Source organism: Apodemus sylvaticus, chromosome 8 (genome assembly GCF_947179515.1).
Source record: "Apodemus sylvaticus chromosome 8, mApoSyl1.1, whole genome shotgun sequence".
Taxonomy (NCBI): Eukaryota; Metazoa; Chordata; class Mammalia; order Rodentia; family Muridae; genus Apodemus; species Apodemus sylvaticus.
Window position 1 is genome coordinate 4,341,417 of NC_067479.1, and position 23,874 is coordinate 4,365,290.

The 23,874-nt window shown below is 45.0% G+C and overlaps 1 protein-coding gene across 1 annotated transcript in view; it reads right to left on the bottom strand.

Annotated features, from left to right (window-relative positions):
- Nucleotides 1-15,461, bottom strand: part of Rap2a (RAP2A, member of RAS oncogene family) — a 31,084-nt gene extending 15,623 nt beyond the window's left edge. The window contains exon 1 of the mRNA XM_052190632.1: nucleotides 14,822-15,461. Within this exon, the coding sequence (XP_052046592.1) occupies nucleotides 14,822-15,135 (314 nt within the window). The 5' untranslated portion in view covers nucleotides 15,136-15,461. The remainder of the gene's footprint in view (nucleotides 1-14,821) is intronic.
- Between the last annotated feature and the right edge of the window lie 8,413 nt (nucleotides 15,462-23,874).

Sequence of the window (23,874 nt, forward strand, 5' to 3'; positions counted from 1 at the left end):
AAGTGGATGGTGAGAGAACAGGAGTCACTAGGAGGAGGAGGACATTTTATCTTGGTTAGGGAGATAAAAGCATAGCTTCAAATGTTGAGCCTAACTTCACACACACACACACACACACACACACACACACACACACACACACCGCTGTGAGAATGAAGGAGTGAGGGGCATCGTGGGTGTGGCTGTCCCCAGGAGAGGCGATGTTAGCAACATTAGAGAAGGCTTGAGGCACATTCAATTTTTCTGTTCCAGTTTCATAAAGATGTGTCAAGAGGAGGCATCAATAACAGGCCCTCACCAGACACTGAATCTTCTGGCACCTTGGTTTTTGATTTTCTAGCCTCCAGAAGTGTGGGCAACATATTTCTATTATTTATAAGTCACCCAGGCTGGGATATTTTGTTATAGCAGCTCCTATGGACTAAAGCATTTACCAATGTAAATGTATAATTATCACTTCTACAGACATTTGTTTTGACCTTTAATAAGTTAGAATGAGCAAAAAAATTCACCAAGAAAGGTAGCCTGATAAAAGCAGTGTTTCTGACAGAAGATATTTTGAAACTTAAAAATCAAGTGTTTTAATGGCTGTACTTCTGTATGAGTTAGAACTGTCAAATATATATTCACTGACAGTACATTTTGGCACATCAGCTAAAGATAGTGCCCTGTATTTATTCTGCATAATGCCCAGGGCAATGCTATGCAAATGAGCTGGCTTAAGCCATTATTTGATGTTGACAGTGATGGTTTTTATACAAAGTCAGATAAAACTTTTTTCTGGAATTGGTTTATTAAGAAAAATCTGTCAACGCTTTACTATATATAGCCAGCTATGAAGTGTTAAAGTTATCTTTACCCACACAGAGCTTTTGGCATTCATGAAAAGATCTACTATCATCTCCAATTTCTCAAGGAGAAAAATGTTATTTAGCAAATACTGATATTCTATGCTAGCTATTTTTAAATATCGCTTTTATAATTAAAACCCACCTAGTGAAGACCACCACAATTTCTTCTCAGGTAAGAAGTCCTTGTCAGCAGACAAGGTTTGCAGGGGGCAGGCAAAGACCCAGAACTCGAAGCACGGAAGGCCTACAGTGGAAGTCCCATTACCAGCCTGAGAGACTGCGGCAGGGCTCAGGCCGTGGCGCTGTGGATATCCATCAGCTCCACGGTGCGCCCAGACAGTTCCCCAGACACTGAGGTCTAGGGCTCATCCTCCTTTCTGTGATGTTCTTTGAAACTTTTTATTGGTATTTTGGGGTTATGTAAAGAATCATTTCATATTCATTATTTCCTTAGTTATTTATCATACCCATGTTGCAGATGTGGAAAATAAAATGCAAAGAAAGCTCAATTGTCTGTAAGAGCTGAAATTCAGTGTTTTAACCACAGCAACCTTACTATCACAGAGATGAAAAGGTGCAGTCACTGTACACAATAAAATATCAGACTTCAGAATTATATAGGATATCTGAGGCATTCATTGAACACTGGAAGATGGGCATATTTAGATCTATAATAAAAATACATGACCAATTATAGAGGAAGACACTAATATTTCACTTAACGACATCAGGTAAAGAACAAAATATTGATATGTGTCAAATAATATGATACAGAATTTTCACTCTGAATTATTAACTTCTGAGGTGACAAAAAGTATGGGAAGCAACTCTGTCACAGTAAATGTGCCAAGCAGGAGCTAGCAGTGCTCCTCCTGGGTGGCTTCACTAAGTGATTTGATGGCATCACCAACCGCGGCCTTTCTGTCTGTCTTCACCTGTTTCCCGAACCAGCACAGCTGACCCTCTCATGTCCCAGCCACTAGGTGTAGGACATCTAGCGTGGACAGACAGTTCCAGTTCCGACATCACACGATTAGATCTGAGCACCGACTACAGGCTGGGTACCTCTTATTTGAAACATGCCGAGCAGACACACTCCGGATTGTAGATTTGGGGAGGGTTGCAGTGTCTGGGAGATGTAACCCGTGTCTGGACATGAGATCCCTTAGATGTCGTGCACATCTTGGTCATACTGCCCCACGACCGATGTATGCAGCACCTGTAGCGCACCTGTGGTGACTGAGCACGGGTGGTCACGTGAAGCAGGTGTGGGACTTTTGCACTGAGCCATGAGGCTGGGGTGCAGGAAGCTGTAGGTGAGGAGTACTTCTAGTTTCAGGTGAAACTTTAGGTGCAGATGCTCATCCCGCACAATATCCCTCGCTCTGCTTAGGTTTGGAACAGGCAGGGAGCATCTTTCCTCACTGGATGGACAAGACTGCAAGACTAAGCACCAACTCTCCTTCTAACCATGGTGCCAACTCTCTCACTCTTAAGTAAGGTATCATGATAGAAAACCAGGAAAAGAAAAGAGAGAACTGTCCCAAAGCATTAGACAGTTCCAGATAGTGTTCCTGGGGTCAAGTTATCCAAGACAGCAGTCTCCAAATCCTGTGTGATGAGAGCACTTTGCTGATGAATGAGCAAGAGAATGAAACTGAAAAGGGGCAATAGCCACACAGCAAGATTGAATACACACGGGATCAGCCCTGTGTGTCTGTCCTGCTCGGAGGAGTTTAAATACACACGGGATCAGTCCTGTGTGTCTGTCCTGCTCGGAGGAGTTTAAATACACACAGGATCAGTCCTGTGTGTCTGTCCTGCTCAGAGGAGTTTAAATACACACGGGATCAGCCCTGTGTGTCTGTCCTGCTCGGAGGAGTTTAAATACACACGGGATCAGCCCTGTGTGTCTGTCCTGCTTGGAGGAATTTAAATGCACAGTGGTTCAGCCCTGTGTGTCTGTCCTGCACAGAGGAGTTTAAATACACACAGGATTAGCCCTGTGTGTCTGTCCTGCTCAGAGGATTTTAAATACACACAGGATCAGCCCTGTGTGTCTGTCCTGCTCAGAGGAGACAGTGGATGAGAAAACATGAAGGTGATTCGTGAACTAAGAGAAGGAAACAGATGGTATTTTCATTACCTCCAGAGTCTTAAACATAGAAAAGTTATTAAATCATTGCATTTCTCCCCAAAATATCATTTTGGCATGTCTTTACATCATAAATGTATCCTAAAAATAATAATAATAAAAAGCACACAAGCCAAAGCCCACAGTCTACCTCTGCAGTCCAGTGAATACTTCAGCATTATGAGTAAGAACGCACAACTCAAGTGTGCTTGCTTACCCAGCCACAGTCTACTTCAAACCGTGTATTCAGTAACATGTGAGCTGGGGTTCAATCCCAACATTCAGTATTTAGCTGCATCAAATCTCCAGTGCTAACATGTGACGGGATTTCCCAAACCATGACCTTAATAAAATATGCCCATAACCCCACTCTAACTCACATACTTCAAAACATCCTCTTTCACTATTAGCCTACTATTTAAATGGAAGATCATTAAAAACTAGACTGGTTTATGGGGTTACCGTGCCACTGGACACCAGAGGCTAACGAAAAGCCCAAGGCAGGGTGAGAGTTCCGCCTTTTAGACGTGGGCTAGTGAAGTCTCACAGACCAGGAAACATTAAGATACTGCCACTGTTCTTGTTTATCTCTAGAACTGGGCTGTAAGACCCTACAGCTGAGACACAGCATCCTTGAGCTACAGAGCATGGTAAAATCAAGCTGGCGTGGCCTGGAAGCTTCGTTCCCATTGGCCACTTTTCATGATGCTGGAAGGTGATATGCAGACTACCAGAAGAGAACCGTGTGAGCTGCAGCAGTGACTGCCTAACAAGCCACACCCGCTCCTGCAAAACTAGCAGACACTGAGATGTTTAGGATTGTATTTAAGTCCCACTCCACGAGCTAGAGCCAATACCTAGCACCATTACCAGGCAGAGAATCCACAGAGAGACAGGTCATAGACCTACAGGACCTACAGGAGAATCTGCTGCTATGCTGCTAAATGGATATAAGATTAAACCTACTCCTAATGACTTAGTATAGTGCCCACAGATCAATGCACTTCCCAATGCTCATCTGGGAAGCTGTGTAGTAGATGGTGCGCAGAGACTCACAACTGGCCAAGGTGCTATGAATAAGATACTGCAGAACTGTCAGCCTTAAAGCGAATAAATATTCCGCTCCCACCATATGCCCCAACCCCTGTCAAGGCTCAGGGATCATTGTAGGAAAGGTGTGAGGGCCAGAGGTGGTGGAAGACTATAGTGGGACAGTGCTTATCCTCTGGACACTGTGGAGTGGCTGCACCCCTGAACTCACACACGTTAGGTCAGCTTGCACAGGACCTGTGCAAACCTAAGGCAGAGCAAATCCCAAACACAGGCAAGGAGGTTGACCCAAAGTCCCACTCCTAGCCATGAACTCCTGCTGACTGTTAGCTGCCAGGAGACGGAGAGAAAGTTTCCTCTAAGTTAACTATGCTCCAATGGAAAACCACATATCCCAGAACATTCGGGCAGCACAGACTGGTTTCGAAAGGTTGTTTTTTTTTTTTTTTTAAAGGACACAAAGTTGAGTGTGTAGGAATGGGGCACACATGGGAAGGGTGAGGGGAGGAGCATATGTAGGATTGATGAAATTAATTCCAAACATTCAGGCTGTTAGCTACACATTAGAGTGGCTGCACCTCTTTAATAAAGGCGACACTGTTGGAATATTAAGCCGTCCATTTCCACAGAGGTTTCCATCTTTTAAAAGTGCAAAGTTAAAAAAAGACAGTGTACAAAACTAAGCAATTTAGGATCCACCACCTACCAATACAAAATTATAGTGACTGGTCTCAGATATTTTCAATTGCTTTAAATTTTACAAATATGTTTGTGTTTTATTTATATACTTTAATATTATATATTTCTGTATGCTATAAAAATGCCATTAAAAGGTGGGGCGTGGTGGCACACACCTTTATTCTCAGCACTTGGGAGGAAGAGGAAGGTGAATTTCTGTGAGCTCCAGGACAGCAGGGCTATGTAGAAAAAGCCTGCGGAAATACTTAGATCTGATTCTGGGTGCCTATGTGACTCAGATGCTATTACTCCTGACTGTGGAGATAATGAACGTACGGACTCAGCTGGGTTAGCTGTGAGGAAGTCCCAGTGACCCATCTGTCTCTGCCTGGATGACAAGTGTGTGCACCACACCCGGCTTTCCAGTGGGTGCTGGGACTGGGTGTGGCCTGTATACCAAGCATCTGCCTGTATTTCCTCCCCAGACGTTACCTTTATAGCTCCCCTATCTGTAAGTTTTAAGTCTTGTTGTAAAGTCTGGTGTTCTTACAGTCAAACTCCGATAGTTTCCCTAACAGATTAAAAAGCATTTATAACTGTTTATACCACTAGCCTGGAAAACAACATACACACAGAAGAAAGCTGACAAGACTAGAGAGCCACAGTCACAGAGGGGTCGTGACCCCGCTGTGAACCCTAGAAGGACTTACACTTCCTTCCCTAGGGCGCAGGATCTGCGTTGACTGCAGAAAAGCTGTGAATAATAATAATAATAATAATAATAATAATCTCAAAGATCAAATAAATGTGCATGGTTTTGTGCAACAGTCCTTGCTTAGAAATACGTATAAATGTGAGCTATCCTTCACTTTAATATGCCGTATGTAATCTCCTAGAGGCTCCTATAGCCATTAAATCACCCAAGTGTCAGCACCACTAATAAATGTCAGCAAGTAAGACTGCCACACTGCCAGCTCCCCTGTCCGCTGGGCTATTTTCAAACATTTTTACCAGTTCCTCTGATCTTCCTTAATGTTAATTAGGTTTAAAGATTCCAATCCTAGGAGAGCTGAGAAATATTGTATCATAATAGTGATATTATGTTATTTTACAATTCAAGTTTCCCCCTCAAGAAGAAAGAGAAAACCAACCAACCAACAAACCACCCACCTTTGGAACACAGACAGCAAAAGTCATCTTAAACCAACATTTATGATGCAATGCATTGAGTCCTACAGAGGGAATACAGCATCTCTACTTAACAAATGTGTCAGACACTTAAAGGTCTGCTAAGGAAATACACCTTAAGTATTTGGAACATGCAAAAACTAATGACTCACAGCCAACCATTGGACTTGGAGGTCCCCAATGGAGGAGTTGGAGAAGGGACTGAAAGAGCTGAAGGGGGTTGCAGCCTCATGGAGGGAGCAGCAGTGTCACTGGCCAGAGTACCCCTTTCCCCCATGCCCCCAGAGCTCCTGGGCACTGGACCACTAACCAAAGAGTACACATGGAGGGGCCCATGGCTCTGACCGCATATGTAGCAGAAGATGGCCTTGTTGGACATCAGTGGGAGGAGAGGCCCTTGGGCCTGAGAGTGTTTGATGCCCCAGTGTAGGGGAACGCCAGGGTGGAAGGAAGGATGGGGGTGGATGGAAGGGGGAGCACCCTCATAGAGGCAGGGGAAGGGGGGATGGAATCAGGGGTTCCAGAAGGGGAGACCTGGAAAGGGGAAAACATTTGAAATATAAATAAAGAAAATATCCAAGAAAAGAAGAAAAATAAAAGATAATGAAGGGAGGAGTTGGATGTCGGAGCATGATGGTCTACCAGTGCATGGGGAACACCAGACAAAAAAGATCAATGAAAACTGAGATTTCAAAGAGCAAGCTGTCCAGAACTGTTTTAAAGTCTATTACATTTGTAACTCCCGAGTTCCTCTAATGAGGGATATGGCCCCAGTGCTCTCTCCTCCTTTCAATCTGTAGCAGCTGCTTTCTCTCATACTGCTGAGGTGTTTAATGCTAATATTCTATTCCCTTACCATTCTTGATCTTGAGTTTTGTATTGAAGCGGATCAACATTTCCCATTAATCTGTTCCTATGTTTAATTCTTCTATGTTTGACTGACAGGATTTAGTCACCAACTTTTCCTGACACAGAGACATTAATTTTAAAAAGTGACTCACAACCATTAGGCTCTTCACCTTTCGATCCTCGCTCACTTTGGCTTCAACGCTGGCTTCTAAGAAGACTTGAACAGCCTGTCCCCGTCTTAGTGGCTTGGTGGCTTGTAGCTCAGCACAATGTGTGCAGTCTTCATTGTCTGCCCTGTGCCTCCTGGGCTCTGCCCTTGACTATCTGTCTTTGTTTCTCAGTTCTATTCTCAGCCACATCTACTCACTTGTGCTCCACACAGCAGGTGTCCACTGGTCTCAGTCTGAGCTCTGCGGATGATGCTGAGTTCTCAGTCATACAGAACCTGACCTTCGAGGCCTTTCCAAATATTCTAATTATCAGATACAGCTATTTGAATGATTATTATCTGAGCTGAAACAGTGCTTCCTGTTACTGCGCTCTAATCTCACTCACCCATCTTCAAACTTTCCCTCTTCCACTGCTTGATGACTCCATTCCTGTCTTTCTCTAGTCAGCATGCTAGGTCAGTCTTTACATATCATACAGATACTAAGTTACACTGCTCAGGACTGACAGCTCACAGTCTTTACATATCATACAGATACTAAGTTACACTGCTCAGGACTGACAGCTCACAGTCTTTACATATCATACAGATACTAAGTTACACTGCTCAGGACTGACAGCTCACAGTCTTTACATATCATACAGATACTAAGTTACACTGCTCAGGATTGACAGCTCACAGTCTTTACATATCATACAGATACTAAGTTACACTGCTCAGGACTGACAGCTCACAGTCTTTACATATCATACAGATACTAAGTTACACTGCTCAGGGCTGACAGCTCACAGTCTTTACATATCATACAGATACTAAGTTACACTGCTCAGGACTGACAGCTCACAGTCTTTACATATCATACAGATACTAAGTTACACTGCTCAGGATTGACAGCTCACAGTCTTTACATATCATACAGATACTAAGTTACACTGCTCAGGATTGACAGCTCACAGTCTTTACATATCATACAGATACTAAGTTACACTGCTCAGGACTGACAGCTCACAGTCTTTACATATCATACAGATACTAAGTTACACTGCTCAGGACTGCCAGCTCACAGTCTTTACATATCATACAGATACTAAGTTACACTGCTCAGGACTGACAGCTCACAGTCTTTACATATCATACAGATACTAAGTTACACTGCTCAGGCTGACAGCTCACAGTCTTTACATATCATACAGATACTAAGTTACACTGCTCAGGGCTGACAGCTCACAGTCTTTACATATCATACAGATACTAAGTTACACTGCTCAGGGCTGACAGCTCACAGTCTTTACATATCATACAGATACTAAGTTACACTGCTCAGGATTGACAGCTCACAGTCTTTACATATCATACAGACACTAAGTTACACTGCTCAGGACTGCCAGCTCACAGTCTTTACATATCATACAGATACTAAGTTACACTGCTCAGGACTGACAGCTCACAGTCTTTACATATCATACAGATACTAAGTTACACTGCTCAGGATTGACAGCTCACAGTCTTTACATATCATACAGATACTAAGTTACACTGCTCAGGACTGACAGCTCACAGTCTTTACATATCATACAGATACTAAGTTACACTGCTCAGGACTGCCAGCTCACAGTCTTTACATATCATACAGATACTAAGTTACACTGCTCAGGACTGACAGCTCACAGTCTTTACATATCATACAGATACTAAGTTACACTGCTCAGGCTGACAGCTCACAGTCTTTACATATCATACAGATACTAAGTTACACTGCTCAGGGCTGACAGCTCACAGTCTTTACATATCATACAGATACTAAGTTACACTGCTCAGGGCTGACAGCTCACAGTCTTTACATATCATACAGATACTAAGTTACACTGCTCAGGATTGACAGCTCACAGTCTTTACATATCATACAGACACTAAGTTACACTGCTCAGGACTGCCAGCTCACAGTCTTTACATATCATACAGATACTAAGTTACACTGCTCAGGACTGACAGCTCACAGTCTTTACATATCATACAGATACTAAGTTACACTGCTCAGGACTGCCAGCTCACAGTCTTTACATATCATACAGATACTAAGTTACACTGCTCAGGATTGACAGCTCACAGTCTTTACATATCATACAGATACTAAGTTACACTGCTCAGGACTGACAGCTCACAGTCTTTACATATCATACAGATACTAAGTTACACTGCTCAGGACTGACAGCTCACAGTCTTTACATATCATACAGATACTAAGTTACACTGCTCAGGACTGACAGCTCACAGTCTTTACATATCATACAGATACTAAGTTACACTGCTCAGGGCTGACAGCTCACAGTCTTTACATATCATACAGATACTAAGTTACACTGCTCAGGACTGACAGCTCACAGTCTTTACATATCATACAGATACTAAGTTACACTGCTCAGGATTGACAGCTCACAGTCTTTACATATCATACAGATACTAGGTTACACTGCTCAGGGCTGACAGCTCACAGTCTTTATATATCATACAGATACTAAGTTACACTGCTCAGGACTGACAACTCACAGTCTTTACATATCATACAGATACTAAGTTACACTGCTCAGGGCTGCCTTCCTGTCATAAAAGTCTCCATCACCATTAAGCCATCTCTCATCTCATCTCCGTTGCTATTTCTATAATAGGTCTAACTAACCTTCTGTCTTTAAGTTTTAAAATCTGTTACCTTCCCTCAGCCCCCCAGGTCTCTGCTTAGTCGTGCTGGTCTCTTTAACACTCAGAATTTACCCTGTGCACTCCCCAAGCCATTTCCTCCAGTCAGAGGACATCCTCTCTGACTTTACTGTTCACCTGACCTCTGACCTCTTCCTCACCGGCCTGACTGGAAGCACTCTTGCAGAAAGCATCTCCTCCATCTGCAAAGTCAACTTGAAACAATAAAATGCCTGGGGAAACTGAGGAAGTGCTTTCCTCTCTGAACATTATTACTCTGTTGCTATGTTGTTGTGGTTGTTTCTGTGGGCTGTTGGTCTCAGGCTAGCCACCTGGGCGGAGAGCTCAGTGGGAATTATTGCAAACCATCCCAGCAAAACCTGTGTAACTGCACTACAGCAAGAAGGGGAGGAGCCAGCGCCTGCCTCAGGCAGTTGTGTGGCTCAGTGGGAGCCAGGTGTGAGCTGAGTTAAGGGAATTCGTTCAGTTTGGTAAGAGAAAGGGGGCTTTTCTAAGCTGGGGAACCCTTTCAAGCCGGGGTGAAGGAACAAGTAAAAATTAATTCTACAGAAAGACAACAGGTTCCAAGGCAGGAGAAGCGTGTGTGTGTGTGTGTGTGTGTGTGTGTGTGTGTGTGTGTGTGTGTTAAGTAAAAGAAAGCAGGGATGTTGGTGGGGAAGTGCATCTGTGGCCAGCGGGGAACCCAAGCACACACACACTTAAAGGTCATGCTCAAAGTCGACAAGCTTTATCCTAGAACAGTAGGTTCCAAGATACTTCAGGACCACCACTAACCACCACTTACAGGTAAGAAGGCAAAACTATGAAATCAGTACAAATTCTTATTTTATTAAAATATAAGCGCTTATCATTCTTTTCCTGTGTGATCCAAACTCAAGTAAAGAGAGGAAAAGGAAGAGAGGAGGAAGAGGAGGAGGAGGAAAAGGAAGCAGAGGAGGAAGAGGGGGAGGAAGAGGAGGAGGAAAAGAAGAAAGTGGCATACAAAGGACATTTTGAGATTGTCACTTGACTTTGAAGTCTTGTGTTTGTGTATGCATGAATGTGTATGAGAGAGAGAGAGAGAGAGAGAGAGAGAGAGAGAGAGAGAGAGGGAGGGAGAGGAAAAGGGAGAGGGAGAGAGAAGGAGAGGAAGAGGGAGGCAGGGGGAGGAGTGGAGACGTACTTGCCACCTATGCATCACGACCTGAGCTCAGAACCTAGAGCCTAAGTAAAGGGCGCAGCAGCACACACCTGGAAACCAGGCTCTGAGAAGGCAGAAATGGGAGGCTTCCCTCCCCGGGGCTGGCTGTCCCACCAAGTCATCAAGATCCAGGTTCGGTAAGAGACTATCTCAAAAGGTAGCAGGCTCGGCTCGAAAGGGGTCAGCAGTTAAGAGCACTTACAGAAGAACTGGGTTTGGGTCCCAGCACCAACCTGGCAACGTACTGTGATGTGACTACAGTTCCCTGGAGGCCTCTTACCCTCTTCTCACCTCCATGGTATGTGTGTGCGGTACACATGTATATTTGGAGGCAAACATTCACACACATAAAACAAAAATAAATCCATCTTTTTAACAAAGAGGTAGATGGTGTGGTGGTTTGAAGGGCTCTATAGGCTCACAGATTTGAATGTTTAGTCACCAGGGAGTGGCTCTGTTGGAAAGGATCAGAAGGATTAGGAGGTGTGGCCTTGTTGGAGGAAGTGTGTCACAGGGCTTTGAGCTTTTCAAAGCCCATGCCAGGTCCCGGCTGCCTCTCTCTGCCTGTGGAGAAGGCTGTAGCTCGCCTCTTCTCTAGTGCCTGCCTGTCACCATGCTCCCCACTGTGAGGATAATGGGTAAGTGTCTGAAGCAGTAAGCTAGTCCCCAGTTAAATGCTTTCTTTTATAGCTGCCTCTGTCTTGGTGTCTCTTCACAAGAGACTGGTGACTAAGGCAATGGCTCGGTGGGCACAGGTGCCTGCCACAGAAGTCTGCCTGCCGGAACCCAAAACAGGGTGGGGTCGGTCAAACTGCCCTCTGACCTTCACAGTACATGTGTCATGGCCTCCACACACAGACATAATAATGAAAATGCTCTTAAAATATGAGGCTCAGAGCAAATGAGTAAGATATGCCAACCTTTGGCCTCTGCATGAATGCACACACAAGTACACATGTATGTACACATACCTAACTCAAAAAGAGATAAGGGTCCATTTTAATATTTTTAAAAATGGAGCATTCTAGGCCATATCAATCCAGTGAAAAGCTCCATTCCTGTTGCCACGCGTGTTACATGTTCCTCTCCATGCCTCCCCTGTAAGATCTCGCCATAAGGGAAGTTATTTGACAAAACCAACAAACTATTTTCCTAGGACTAATTCACACTGTTCTTCCATATCACTGTTGGTAACAGGCAAGGAATTTCAAACCGCGATTACAAATACGGATTATTTCCTCTAAAGCTGCAACGGAGGTCAGAGGGGCACACCTGGAGTGGCAGAAAGGATTTCTGCCGTCTCTGCGCATCAAGGACCACATGGGCACCATAGCACACATGGCCGCGTGTTGCCCTCAAGACACGGGGAATTTCCCTGTGAAAGGTTGCTATTTTCCCTTTCACAAAAAAGGAAACTCAGGCCTATAAAATAAGCAAGAATTTCCCTAAACCACATACATGTAAAAGCTATGAAGTCTACTATGGTACCCATGGCACCAAGCACTTGTGTAATGTTTAGTCGTACCAGACTTTGAAGATATAGCACAGCAAAGTGAAGTATCTGAATACGTTTAATACTGAGTGGCATATTAAAATGATAATACTTGATAGTTAGTTGGTAGAAGAAATGTATTATTAGTTGAAAGGTAGACCTATGTAGAAGAGGCTATATGGATTCAGAGATCTTAAAAATCCTCTTTATCAGTAATTGGTCATGGGTGAGTTATCAAGCCATAGCATTTCAGTTATGCTAACTGCACTGTGGCACTTTAAATACCGCCCCCCCCCAAAACTCTTCTATGTCATATGTAAAGCAGATAACTGGCATACAGTGAGCAGAAGATGGAATTACTGAATACTTCCTATAGCAACTGGCTAGTTAAGGAACTGGTCTCCCAAAGAGTAGAAATGCTCTAATGTAAAAACCATGCTTTATCTTAAGTGAGAGGAGTTAAGTGCTCCCCACTTCAGGTTTGAGTACACCTTATACACTGTTGTATAATGTGAATAACCTATAGCTCACCCTCTCTCTGCTTAGACCTGAGCTGATAAGATGCTATGGATCTGGAGGGCAAATGATGAAGTTGGTTAGGGGGAGGTACAAAAAACAGGACATAGAAGTAGGAACCCAAGCTGGACACGGACCCTTTAATCTCAGCACCCCATGGGCAGAGGCAGGAGAATCTCTGTGGATTTGAGGTCAGCTGGAATGAATGATGAGTTCCAGGACAGTCAGGTCAACATAGAGAACCTATCTCCAAAAAAAAAAAAAAAAAAAAAAAAAAAAAACCAAAAACAAAAACAAAACAAAAACAAAAAGGAAGTGGGGCTGGAGAGCCTCTTATGACACAACAGTTCCCACCGGAAAACGCTGCTCAGCTCCGCTCAGCTGGGCACTGCTGCTTGTGTAACATCAAGAGCTGCGACCAGAGAGTCTGGGCGCGCAGAGTCTCAGGCTGCTGGCCCGGTGAGGTGCCAACCAACTGCTCTAGTAAATAAGCTAACCCACTATATGACTGAGAAACGTGAGCTACACCTAATCAACAGAAACTACAGCAAGATGCGTCCCGTGCCATCAGGATCTTAGCATGCTGGCTCCTGCTCAGACGTGTGGGTGTGAACTAGGTGTGAAGGCGGGACAGCTGGAGCACTAACATTGTTATCTGTAAACAGCTTTGAGACAAACGGATTAATGCACCCACACGTGTGTACCACGCAAGGAAACACATTTCTAACAAATAAGACTAGAGAAGTTAAAGCTACCGTCGTCACCAACTTTGGGAAGAGATTATAAACATATCCACTGCTCTGGGATTTGGAATTTAACACAGGAATACAGAAATTTCTAGTCTGGCTGTTAACATTGCAAACTCAAGTAGCTGGGAACAGGCAAGGAGAAGAGGGCACTTCCTGTGACCTCTATCCAGGGTTAAAAACCCACCACTTGTAAGGAATTTTTGAGTATTCTCTGAATACAAATAACTTGTTCTGAAGTGCGTAAACCCCAAATGACTGATAAATGTGGTTGTTTCTATTTAAACCTTCAGTGGTAACTTCGAATGTAGCTACAGGTAGAATAATCCTGGAAGACTGTCAGTAGCATTAGTTTATAAGGACCAGAAAAGAACATTATCCATAAAGAAGAAGGAGAAAATGTTGCCAAAACTCTGTAATCACGTTAGACTTTCAATATTTAAAAGGTTAATAGGAAAATACATGGTATGAACTTAAGAGGAAACAAACACTAAATGCATCCAGGTTACCAGCCACGTGCAAAATGCATTCTTTGAAGAGTTGACATCAGAAAAAAGCTTGTTTGCTTCAATTTGGTTTTGCATTGACTTTAAATTAGCTGATACACAAGCCACAGCTCACACTATTTGGTTTCCAAGAATAGCCTCCTTCCTTTTTGGGGGTGGGGGTGGGGAGGCTAGCTTTTAGAAGAGAAAGAGAACTGATGCTGCACAATTTCAATGTAAATATCACAAGCGTGCTTCTCTATGCCAAACCTACTGAATGTTGTGTGGTCTTCAAATTATTTGCCAATGTGTCTTTAAAGTTTGCACTAATCCATTTCTGCCACCCTACTGCCAACATTTAATCTTTTCCGCGCGACGAGAAAGGTCCTCTTAACTAGTATTGACACAGTCACAAGATATGTATGTGCAAATTTTGGCTGTCAACCCTCTTAAGGGTGGATTTGAGTGCGCGCTCACTCCGCACAGGCGTGCCTACACTTAGACAGCTCCCCTTTCCCTAGCGCCCACCTACTCATCCCTTCTCTCCTTACAAGTTTGAAACTTTGTTTTCTCTGGGGTCCAGAAGGAGCGCTACCAATGTCCTAGAGACAAAGGGCTGAGCTGGGGGGTTACGGGGATGGCCAATTTTACTTGTGAAACAAAGCCCGCAAATCTGAGCCCCTGGGGGAGGTGGTGCAGCCCGGGCGAGCCAGGGACCAGGCTTCAGCCACCGAGCCCCGTGCGCCCCGTGCGCCCCGTTCTGCTCACCGCTTCACGCGGATGATCTGGTCCCGCATGGGCTTGATGTCCTGGAAGCTCTGTTGGTTGACCAGGCTGTAGACCAGGATGAAGCCCTGGCCGTTCTTGATGTACAGGTCCCGCATGGACGCGAACTGCTCGGTGCCCGCCGTGTCCAGGATCTCCAGCACCGAAGGCGACGAGTCCACCTCGATCTCCTTGCGGTAGAAATCCTCGATGGTGGGGTCGTATTTTTCAATGAAGGTGCCGGTCACGAACTGCACGGTCAGGGCGGATTTGCCTACCCCGCCCGAGCCCAGCACCACCACTTTGTACTCGCGCATCGTCCCTGCGCGGCCGCCGCCGCCGCCGCCGCCCGCGACATAGACCTGCGCCCGCGCGCCGCGCCCCGACCCCGCGGCCCCGCCGCCCTTACGGACTCGTCGGCTCACGGCCGCGGCAGCGCCCCGGGCGCCGGCAGCAGGGCTGCAACTGAGCGAGCCGCGCGCGGCCCTGTGAACCGGCCAAGCCGGAGGACGATGCAGCCCTAAGGGCGCCGGCAGCAACAGAGCTCGACCCCGAGCAGGAGCCGCCCGAACCGCGGGCCCGCAATGCCGCCCGCCCCGCCCCTCGCGCCTCCACGCCCAGCTCCTGCCTCCGCTGCTGCCGCCGCCGCCGCTTCCCCAGCGCTGGAGCGCGCGCCCGAGCTCAGCCGCAGCGCTGCCCGGGGCGGAGCCAGCCTGGTGGGTGGGGTATATATGAAGGCCCGCCTCTCGCGCCGTCGCCTAGCGACCCTCCGCGCGCTCTAGCGAGGACCGGCTTCCGCTACACTCGGCAACACCCAGCCCTACAGGCTTCCGTACTGCGTCTGCGCGCTCTCCTCCGCCCAAAGGCGGGCAACGTCAGACTCCCACGCTCCGGGTTTGCGGGAGGTGACAGTAGAGGGGCCGTGGGCAGAAGATGCCGTGTGCACCGTGCTTGGGGACCTCACGACGGTCCGGCCTGTGGCCGACATCACTCAGCCTGTCAGCCTTCGGTCAGTTTTGGCTTTATCTCGTTAGATGTAACGACGTGATTCTTAAGGGCCGCTGCCCTAAGTTACACAAGCAGATCGAAGCTTGGCTAGTCGGCGGCGCCCAGCCTATACGCAAACCGGTCTGTGCCCGATGACGTCACCGGCCCTCCTCTAGCCACGCCCCCTTAGAGTTAGAAGCCGAGCTCCTCCCCCGTGCTGGTAGACAGCCACGGGCGCCAGGAAAACCAGGAATGCGGATCCGTCAGCCACTGTCAGGAGACCCCAGAACACCTCAGCAACAGCCTGAGGGGGTGTCTGTGCGGAAGCTCGGATTCACTGTAGCCAATCAGATCGCGAGTCTGGACACTAGACTACCACTCTTGACCAATGACAAGGCGTCTCATCTTGCTAACCAATCGGTGTAAGACCCAGTGGTAGACTGAGCCAACTCCCCGGCTGGCGGGCTCTGATAACCAATCGTAAGCCATCTGAGGAGTGACGTAGGGCTAGACGGAGCCAATCAAACCTCTCCCGGTGCTCTGCCCTGTCGGGCTAAGAAGACAGTGCAGGGCTGTTGGAGAATTGGGAGGGGCGGGGTTGGAGCGCCCGACTCCCGGTGTTCTGGCGCGGGAGTGGGTTGCGTTGGCAGACGAGAGGGATGAGTTCTGTTCCGATGTCGCCTCCGCGGCATTCTGCCTGGAGATGGGCATGGAAGTGGTGGCCGAGGATGCGGGCTGAATCGTAGGCTGAATCGAGAAAACCGGGACTTTTGTCTTAAGGGTGAGAAATTTTCCAGTCCCTCAGGAGACATCCATCCGGCAGCAGTTGCTGTGGCCCTCCGTTCCTGCTTCCTAAAATGTATATTTTTTTACCCCGTGGTAAACCAGCGTATCTTTGTCCCCCGAATCTTCCTCATACACTCCCAGCCATAGCAAATACATGAAAAGTTACAGTCTCCAACCTTCAATAACTGGTCGTTGCATTTATCTTCATTAAACCATGTTCTTGAAATGACGACTCTGGCCATAACTACCTCACACTTTTCAGAAGGCTGTATTTTTTCAGTTCTGTCAGAGTTTGGTGTACCCCTCACTGTTCTGATTTCCTACAAGGTCATTATAGAGTAGATTTTGGTCTGGTTTCCTCTTAACAGCAGGACATTCCTTTGCCATTTTTTCTGTCACCTGTCAAAGTACAAAAATGTATTCTGATACAGGAGTCCCCAACTGCCTATTGTTTCTGAATATTTAGGAATCCCATATGCGAGGCTGGTGAGATGGCTCAGTGGTTAAGAGCACTGTCTGCTCTCCCTAAGGTCCTGAGTTCAAATCCCAGCACCCACAAGGTGGCTCACAACCATCCATAAAGAGATCTGACACCCTTTTCTGTTGTGTCTGAAGACAACTACAGTGTACTTACATATAATAAATAAATAAATCTACTACTCAGCAATTAGAAACAATGAATTCACAAAATTTTTAGGCAAATGGTTTGATCTGGAAAATATCATCCTAAGTGAGGTAACCCAAACACAAAAGAATACACATGGAATGCAATCTCTGATTAAGTGGATATTAATTAGCCAAGAAGCTCTGAATACCCAAGGCACAAATCGCATAACAAATGACTCCCATGAAGAAGTATGGAGAGGGTCCTGATCCTGGAAAGGATTCATCTAGCATTGGATGGGAATATAAGGACAGAGAAAAAGGAGGGAGGTGATTGGAGAATTAATGGAGAGAAGAAGGTTTATGGGACATATGGGGAGGGGGATCTGGGAAAGGGGAAATCATTTGGAATGTAAACAAAGAATATAGAAAATAAAAATATTAAAAATAAATAAATAAATCTTAAAAAAAGAATCCCATATGCTTGAATTACTTAGCTACAAAGTAACTGCAAGTTTTTATTTAAAACAATTTAGAGCAAGTGTCTTGTCAAATTGAAAATGTCAATTACCGTCTCTCTTTACTTCATATCCATGGATGCTTGGTTCCAGGTCATCTCCAGAGCCAAAAACCTGCAAATGCTTAAGTCCTGTAAATGAAGTGGCATATTTGGATTTAGCCTATACACTCTCTTGTATGTTTCAGTTCTTTCTAGATTCCTTGTAATGCCTAATACACTGCCATTGTTATGATACAGTCTTTGGGGGGAATGAGCCAGAACAAACCCACATGCTCAGGACAGTACTCCATCCCCCAGGACTTTCGAATTCCTGCTGTTTGGATGCATGGATATAGATGACTGCTGATATAGCTCAGGTCGGTCGTTACTTCTCCAGTGTGTGCTATGGAGGTTTGAGAACTAAAATTGGGGGAGTTTTCCTGTGTGCTTCATGTCTGAATGGCTTTGACATCAGTCATGTTTCAAAAGGCTGGTACAAGTAGTCAGTAGCTGGATTTTAGAAGTCTAGTTTTCTGTAAGACTAATAGGATTGATTGGCTGTGATTACTTTTGCTCTGTAGCAGCTAAAGTTTCCCGAGGAAAAGCAGAATGCTCCTGGTACAATTCAAACTGTGTATGAATGATAACGTTTTCAGGTGGATGGGGATTAAACACAGCCTGGAAGCATCACATGTTCTTTGTGGCTATGACAACATGCATTGGTTGCTTTTCTCACTGCTGTCCCAAGTTCTTGACAAAAGCAACGTAGAGGAGGAAAAGCTCGTTTCCAGCCATGCCTCACAGGATGGAGTTCACGGTGGTTGGAATGGATTGGCAGTAGGCGGCTAGCTTCCTGTGGCCAGAGTGGGAGACTGCTGACTCATATCTCTGACACTCTGGAAGAAGGGACTTCTGATTCTCAGTTCTCCTCTTTCCCTTTTTATCAGTTCGGGACCCTAGCAGGTGGGGTGGGTGGAAATGCTTTCAGGGTTGTTCTTGCCTGCCCTCAGCCAGTCCTACGGAAAATCCCTCACAGACATGCCCTAGAGTGCCCCACTGTGCCCTGGGTGCTTTTTAATATTGTCCAGTGGGCAACTGAAAGTAACTATTGTATGGTCTATCTATCTGTGCCCTGTCTACTACGTGGTCTCTCTATCTATGCACTGTCTAGGACATAGTCTATCTGTGCTCTCTCTACTACATAGTCTATCTGTGCACTGCTAGTACATAGTCTATCTGTGCTCTCTCTAGTACATAGTCTATCTGTGCACTGTCTACTACATAGTCTATCTGTGCACTGTCTAGGACATAGTCTATCTGTCCACTTTCTAGGACATAGTCTATCTGTACACTGTCTAGGACATAGTCTATCTGTCCACTGTCTAGTACATAGTCTATCTGTGCACTGTCTAGGAGATAGTCTATCTGTGCACTGTCTAATATATAGTCTATCTGTGCACTGTCTAGGACATAGTCTATCTGTGCACTTCTAGTACATAGTCTATCTGTGCACTGTCTAGTACATAGTCTATCTGTGCACTGTTAGTACATAGTCTATCTATGCACTGTCTAGTACATAGTCTATCTGTGCACTGCTAGTACATAGTCTATCTGTGCACTGTTAGTACATAGTCTATCTATGCACTGTCTAGTACATAGTCTATCTGTGCACTGCTAGTACATAGTCTATCTGTGCACAGCTAGTACATAGTCTATCTGTGCACTGTCTAGTACATAGTCTATCTGTGCACAGCTAGTACATAGTCTGTCTGTGCACTGTCTAGTACATAGTCTATCTGTGCACTGTCTAGTACATAGTCTATCTGTGCACTGTCTAGTACATAGTCTATCTGTGCACTGTCTAGTACATAGTCTATCTGTCCACTGTCTAGTACATAGTCTATCTGTGCACTGTCTAGGACATAGTCTATCTGTGCACTGTCTAGGACATAGTCTATCTGTGCACTGTCTAGTACATAGTCTATCTGTACACTGTCTAGGACATAGTCTATCTGTACACTGTCTAGGACATAGTCTATCTGTGCTCTCTCTAGTACATAGTCTATCTGTGCACTGTCTAGTACATAGTCTATCTGTGCACTGTTAGTACATAGTCTATCTGTACACTGTCTAGTACATAGTCTATCTGTGCACTGTCTAGGACATAGTCTATCTGTGCTCTCTCTAGTACATAGTCTATCTGTGCACTGTCTAGGACATAGTCTATCTGTGCTCTCTCTAGTACATAGTCTATCTGTGCACTGTTAGTACATAGTCTATCTGTGCACTGTCTAGGACATAGTCTATCTGTGCACTGTTAGTACATAGTCTATCTGTGCACTGTCTAGTACATAGTCTATCTGTGCACTGTCTAGGACATAGTCTATCTGTGCACTGTCTAGTACATAGTCTATCTGTGCCCTGTCTAGGACATAGTCTATCTGTGCTCTCTCTAGTACATAGTCTATCTGTGCACTGTTAGTACATAGTCTATCTGTGCACTGTCTAGGACATAGTCTATCTGTGCACTGTTAGTACATAGTCTATCTGTACACTGTCTAGGACATAGTCTATCTGTGCACTGTCTAGGACATAGTCTATCTGTGCACTGTCTAGTACATAGTCTATCTGTGCCCTGTCTAGTACATAGTCTATCTGTGCACTGTCTAGGACATAGTCTATCTGTGCACTGTCTAGGACATAGTCTATCTGTGCACTGTCTAGGACATAGTCTATCTGTGCACTGTCTAGGACATAGTCTATCTGTGCACTGTCTAGGAGATAGTCTATCTGTGCCCTGTCTAGTACATAGTCTATCTGTGCCCTGTCTAGTACATAGTCTATCTGTGCCCTGTCTAGTACATAGTCTATCTGTGCACTGTCTAGGACATAGTCTATCTGTGCACTGTCTAGGACATAGTCTATCTGTGCACTGTCTAGGACATAGTCTATCTGTGCACTGTCTAGGAGATAGTCTATCTGTGCACTGTCTAGGACATAGTCTATCTGTGCACTGTCTAGTACATAGTCTATCTGTGCACTGTCTAGGACATAGTCTATCTGTCCACTGCTAGGACATAGTCTATCTGTGCACTGTCTAGGACATAGTCTATCTGTGCACTGTCTAGTACATAGTCTATCTGTGTACTGTCTAGGACATAGTCTATCTGTGCACTGTCTAGGACATAGTCTATCTGTCCACTGTCTAGGACATAGTCTATCTGTGCACTGTCTAGGACATATTCTATCTGTGCACTGTCTAGGAGATAGTCTATCTGTGCACTGTCTAATATATAGTCTATCTGTGCACTGTCTAGGACATAGTCTATCTGTGCCCTGTCTAGGACATAGTCTATCTGTCCACTGTCTAGGACATAGTCTATCTGTGCACTGTCTAGGACATAGTCTATCTGTGCCCTGTCTAGGACATAGTCTATCTGTACACTTTCTAGGACATAGTCTATCTGTACACTGTCTACTACATAGTCTATCTGTGCACTGTCTAATATATAGTCTATCTGTACACTGTCTAATATATAGTCTATCTGTGCACTGTCTAGGACATAGTCTATCTGTACACTGTCTACTACATAGTCTATCTGTGCACTGTCTAATATATAGTCTATCTGTGCACTGTCTAGGACATAGTCTATCTGTGCCCTGTCTAGTAGTACATAGTCTATCTGTGCCCTGCTAGGACATAGTCTGTCTGTGCCCTGCTAGGACATAGTCTATCTGTGCCCTGTCTAGGGCATAGTCTATCTGTGTACTGTCTAGGACATAGTCTATCTGTGCACTGTCTAGGACATAGTCTATCTGTGCACTGTCTAGTACATAGTCTATCTATCTAGTACTACATGAGTTTGAACATCTAGATAAGGCAGTGATTTGTGGTGTGGGTTTGTCTTAGGATTTTGGATCCAAGAGCTCAACAAGTCTTTTTGTGATTCCTAGTACCTCCAGAGTTGGGAGACTGACAAAGAACACATAATAAAAATTGTCATGAAGTTGTGGGTGGATTGATAGTCACATCACCTAACGTTTCGTCAGGCTTTCTACATTTTCATGAGGTGTAAAGATTGCAGCCTATGGTGTGGTATCTGTAGTTCATCTGTTTCCCATTCTAACAGGCCTCAGTTTTTCATCTTATGAAAGTAGTTCATAAAAAGTTATGAAAGTATGTTTTGTTTGTTTTTTTGCAATTTTTTGCTACCAACATACAAAACAAAAACTATGAGCAGGAATATATTTTCTTACCTGTTACGGCTTGGATGAGGATACAGTCCTAGTTTGTGGTCGCATGTATAATATTGCTTGAAAGGTGAGTTGCTATGATTAGAAGGATGTGAGGGTAAAATGTAGTGGTGTATAGCTTTAGTCCCAGTTACCAAGATTTCTAAGCACAAAATTGTTCAAAATTCAAGCCCGCCTAGGCTTCATGGAGTTCAAGGCCAGGCTGGGAAACTTAGGGAGGCCTGATTGTAAACTAAGATCCGAAAGGTTTGAAGACAGGGCTTTTTTGTGGGACATCTGCCTAGCGTGCAGTGTAAAGGGCTGAGGGTCAATTCCCAGTACAAGAATAAAATAAAATTGAAGATTTGGGTGAAACATTAGTCTCTATATCCTGATCTTACTTATGTTCATGCCGATGTCTGTATAAGCCCTGTTCCAACTGTGATTCTAAAAGCTTAAGTCTTCAATTGTGTTTGTGGGAAAGGTAAAAGAAAAATGTGATGAGAAATTCAGTTTTGCCTCAGACGTGTGAACCTGCGTGACAGTGGAGACCGAGCACTGAACACTGTCACCGCAGGGTCCCTTTGGCTTTAGAAGTGTGTTGCTGGGAGAGAAGGAAAAAAATGAAAACTTAATTTCTCTTCTCTCCACTGGATCTAAAGGGAGATCTCTCACCTATATCCAGACACCCTCAACTGTCACACTTGTGTTACCATGGAAACCCAGCCAGTTTCTTTCTTTCTGTAAAAAATGTTGAAAAGGGTGGAATGAAATGAAAATGTATTGTATTTTCTGACTTTGTGAGTCCAGTCAGAAGCACAAAACCACAGAATTTAATCCAGACAAACCTAATGGACACTGTGCCCGACCAATGTCTCCTGCTCTTTAAACCTTGGCTCTGACCCGTGACTCCCTCCCCACTGAAGCCTGGTGTCTCCTGGATCCTAAAGGAAAGCCACCAAGCTGTGGGATGGGCGCGCTGCTGATTATGAAGGGGAACTGTCTAGGCCTCTGAGGTTTCACACACCTGAGGTAAATCTGTAGACACGAAGCATAGAAATCGAAGGGGCAAGATAAACACTTTTCTTTCGAGAAAAAGGAAAAACTAGAAGGCAGACACAGTGTGTGAGGGACCTGAGAAAGAAATCTGTTGCATGAAAGAGTAACTATTTCAATGGCAGCTTAAGGAGGCCATTTCTGACCGAGAAGGCTTGATGGTTAAGGGAGAAGAGAAAAGGCTTGGAGGATCTTAAAAGCTGGGGGTTCTGAGGGAACACAGCAGGGGTCGGTGGTCAGCGCTGCGGGCAATCCCACTCTTCCCTCTCTCACTGCCAGAGAAGCTGGGCTGAATCACACTGCCAAGAGCAGCAATTTTTGCCTCTGCCATGGGTAGCCAGAACTAGATCACGTGGCCCTCTTCTCATGCAGATGGCGTCTGGGATTCAGGTCCTAGTACAAGTACACAGACGCCTCGCATTGGAGCCCGCAGAATGCTGCTTGGAGCGTAGCAAGTGTCTGCAGGCATTTTTATCCTGCAAACATGCTCAGTACCGCGCAAAGCAATGCATTCATTGGAAATCTGCTCCATGCTCTCCATTCAAGAGATCCTCAAGATAAACGGTTGACCCAAAGAGCTTTCTTCTAGCCAGAGAGATAAATGTTATACTATCAATTACCTCTGGAGTAGCATTAATTAATGCAGATAAGACAGCATCAGATTTAAAAGGGTGTGTAATACAATATAAGCAACGAAATATTATACAATATATAAAGATTTAAAATACAGAAATAGTTTCCAGGGCCTGATAACATTATATATAATTCATACAAGAATTTATAGAGGCCAAGAAAAATGGAGACTCAGGAAAGGGTTAGTCAGAGGTTATCTAAGGTGAGTTAGTATAGAGCCCCCATTCTGAAGGAAGTGGCCAGAGGACTACTTTGATGG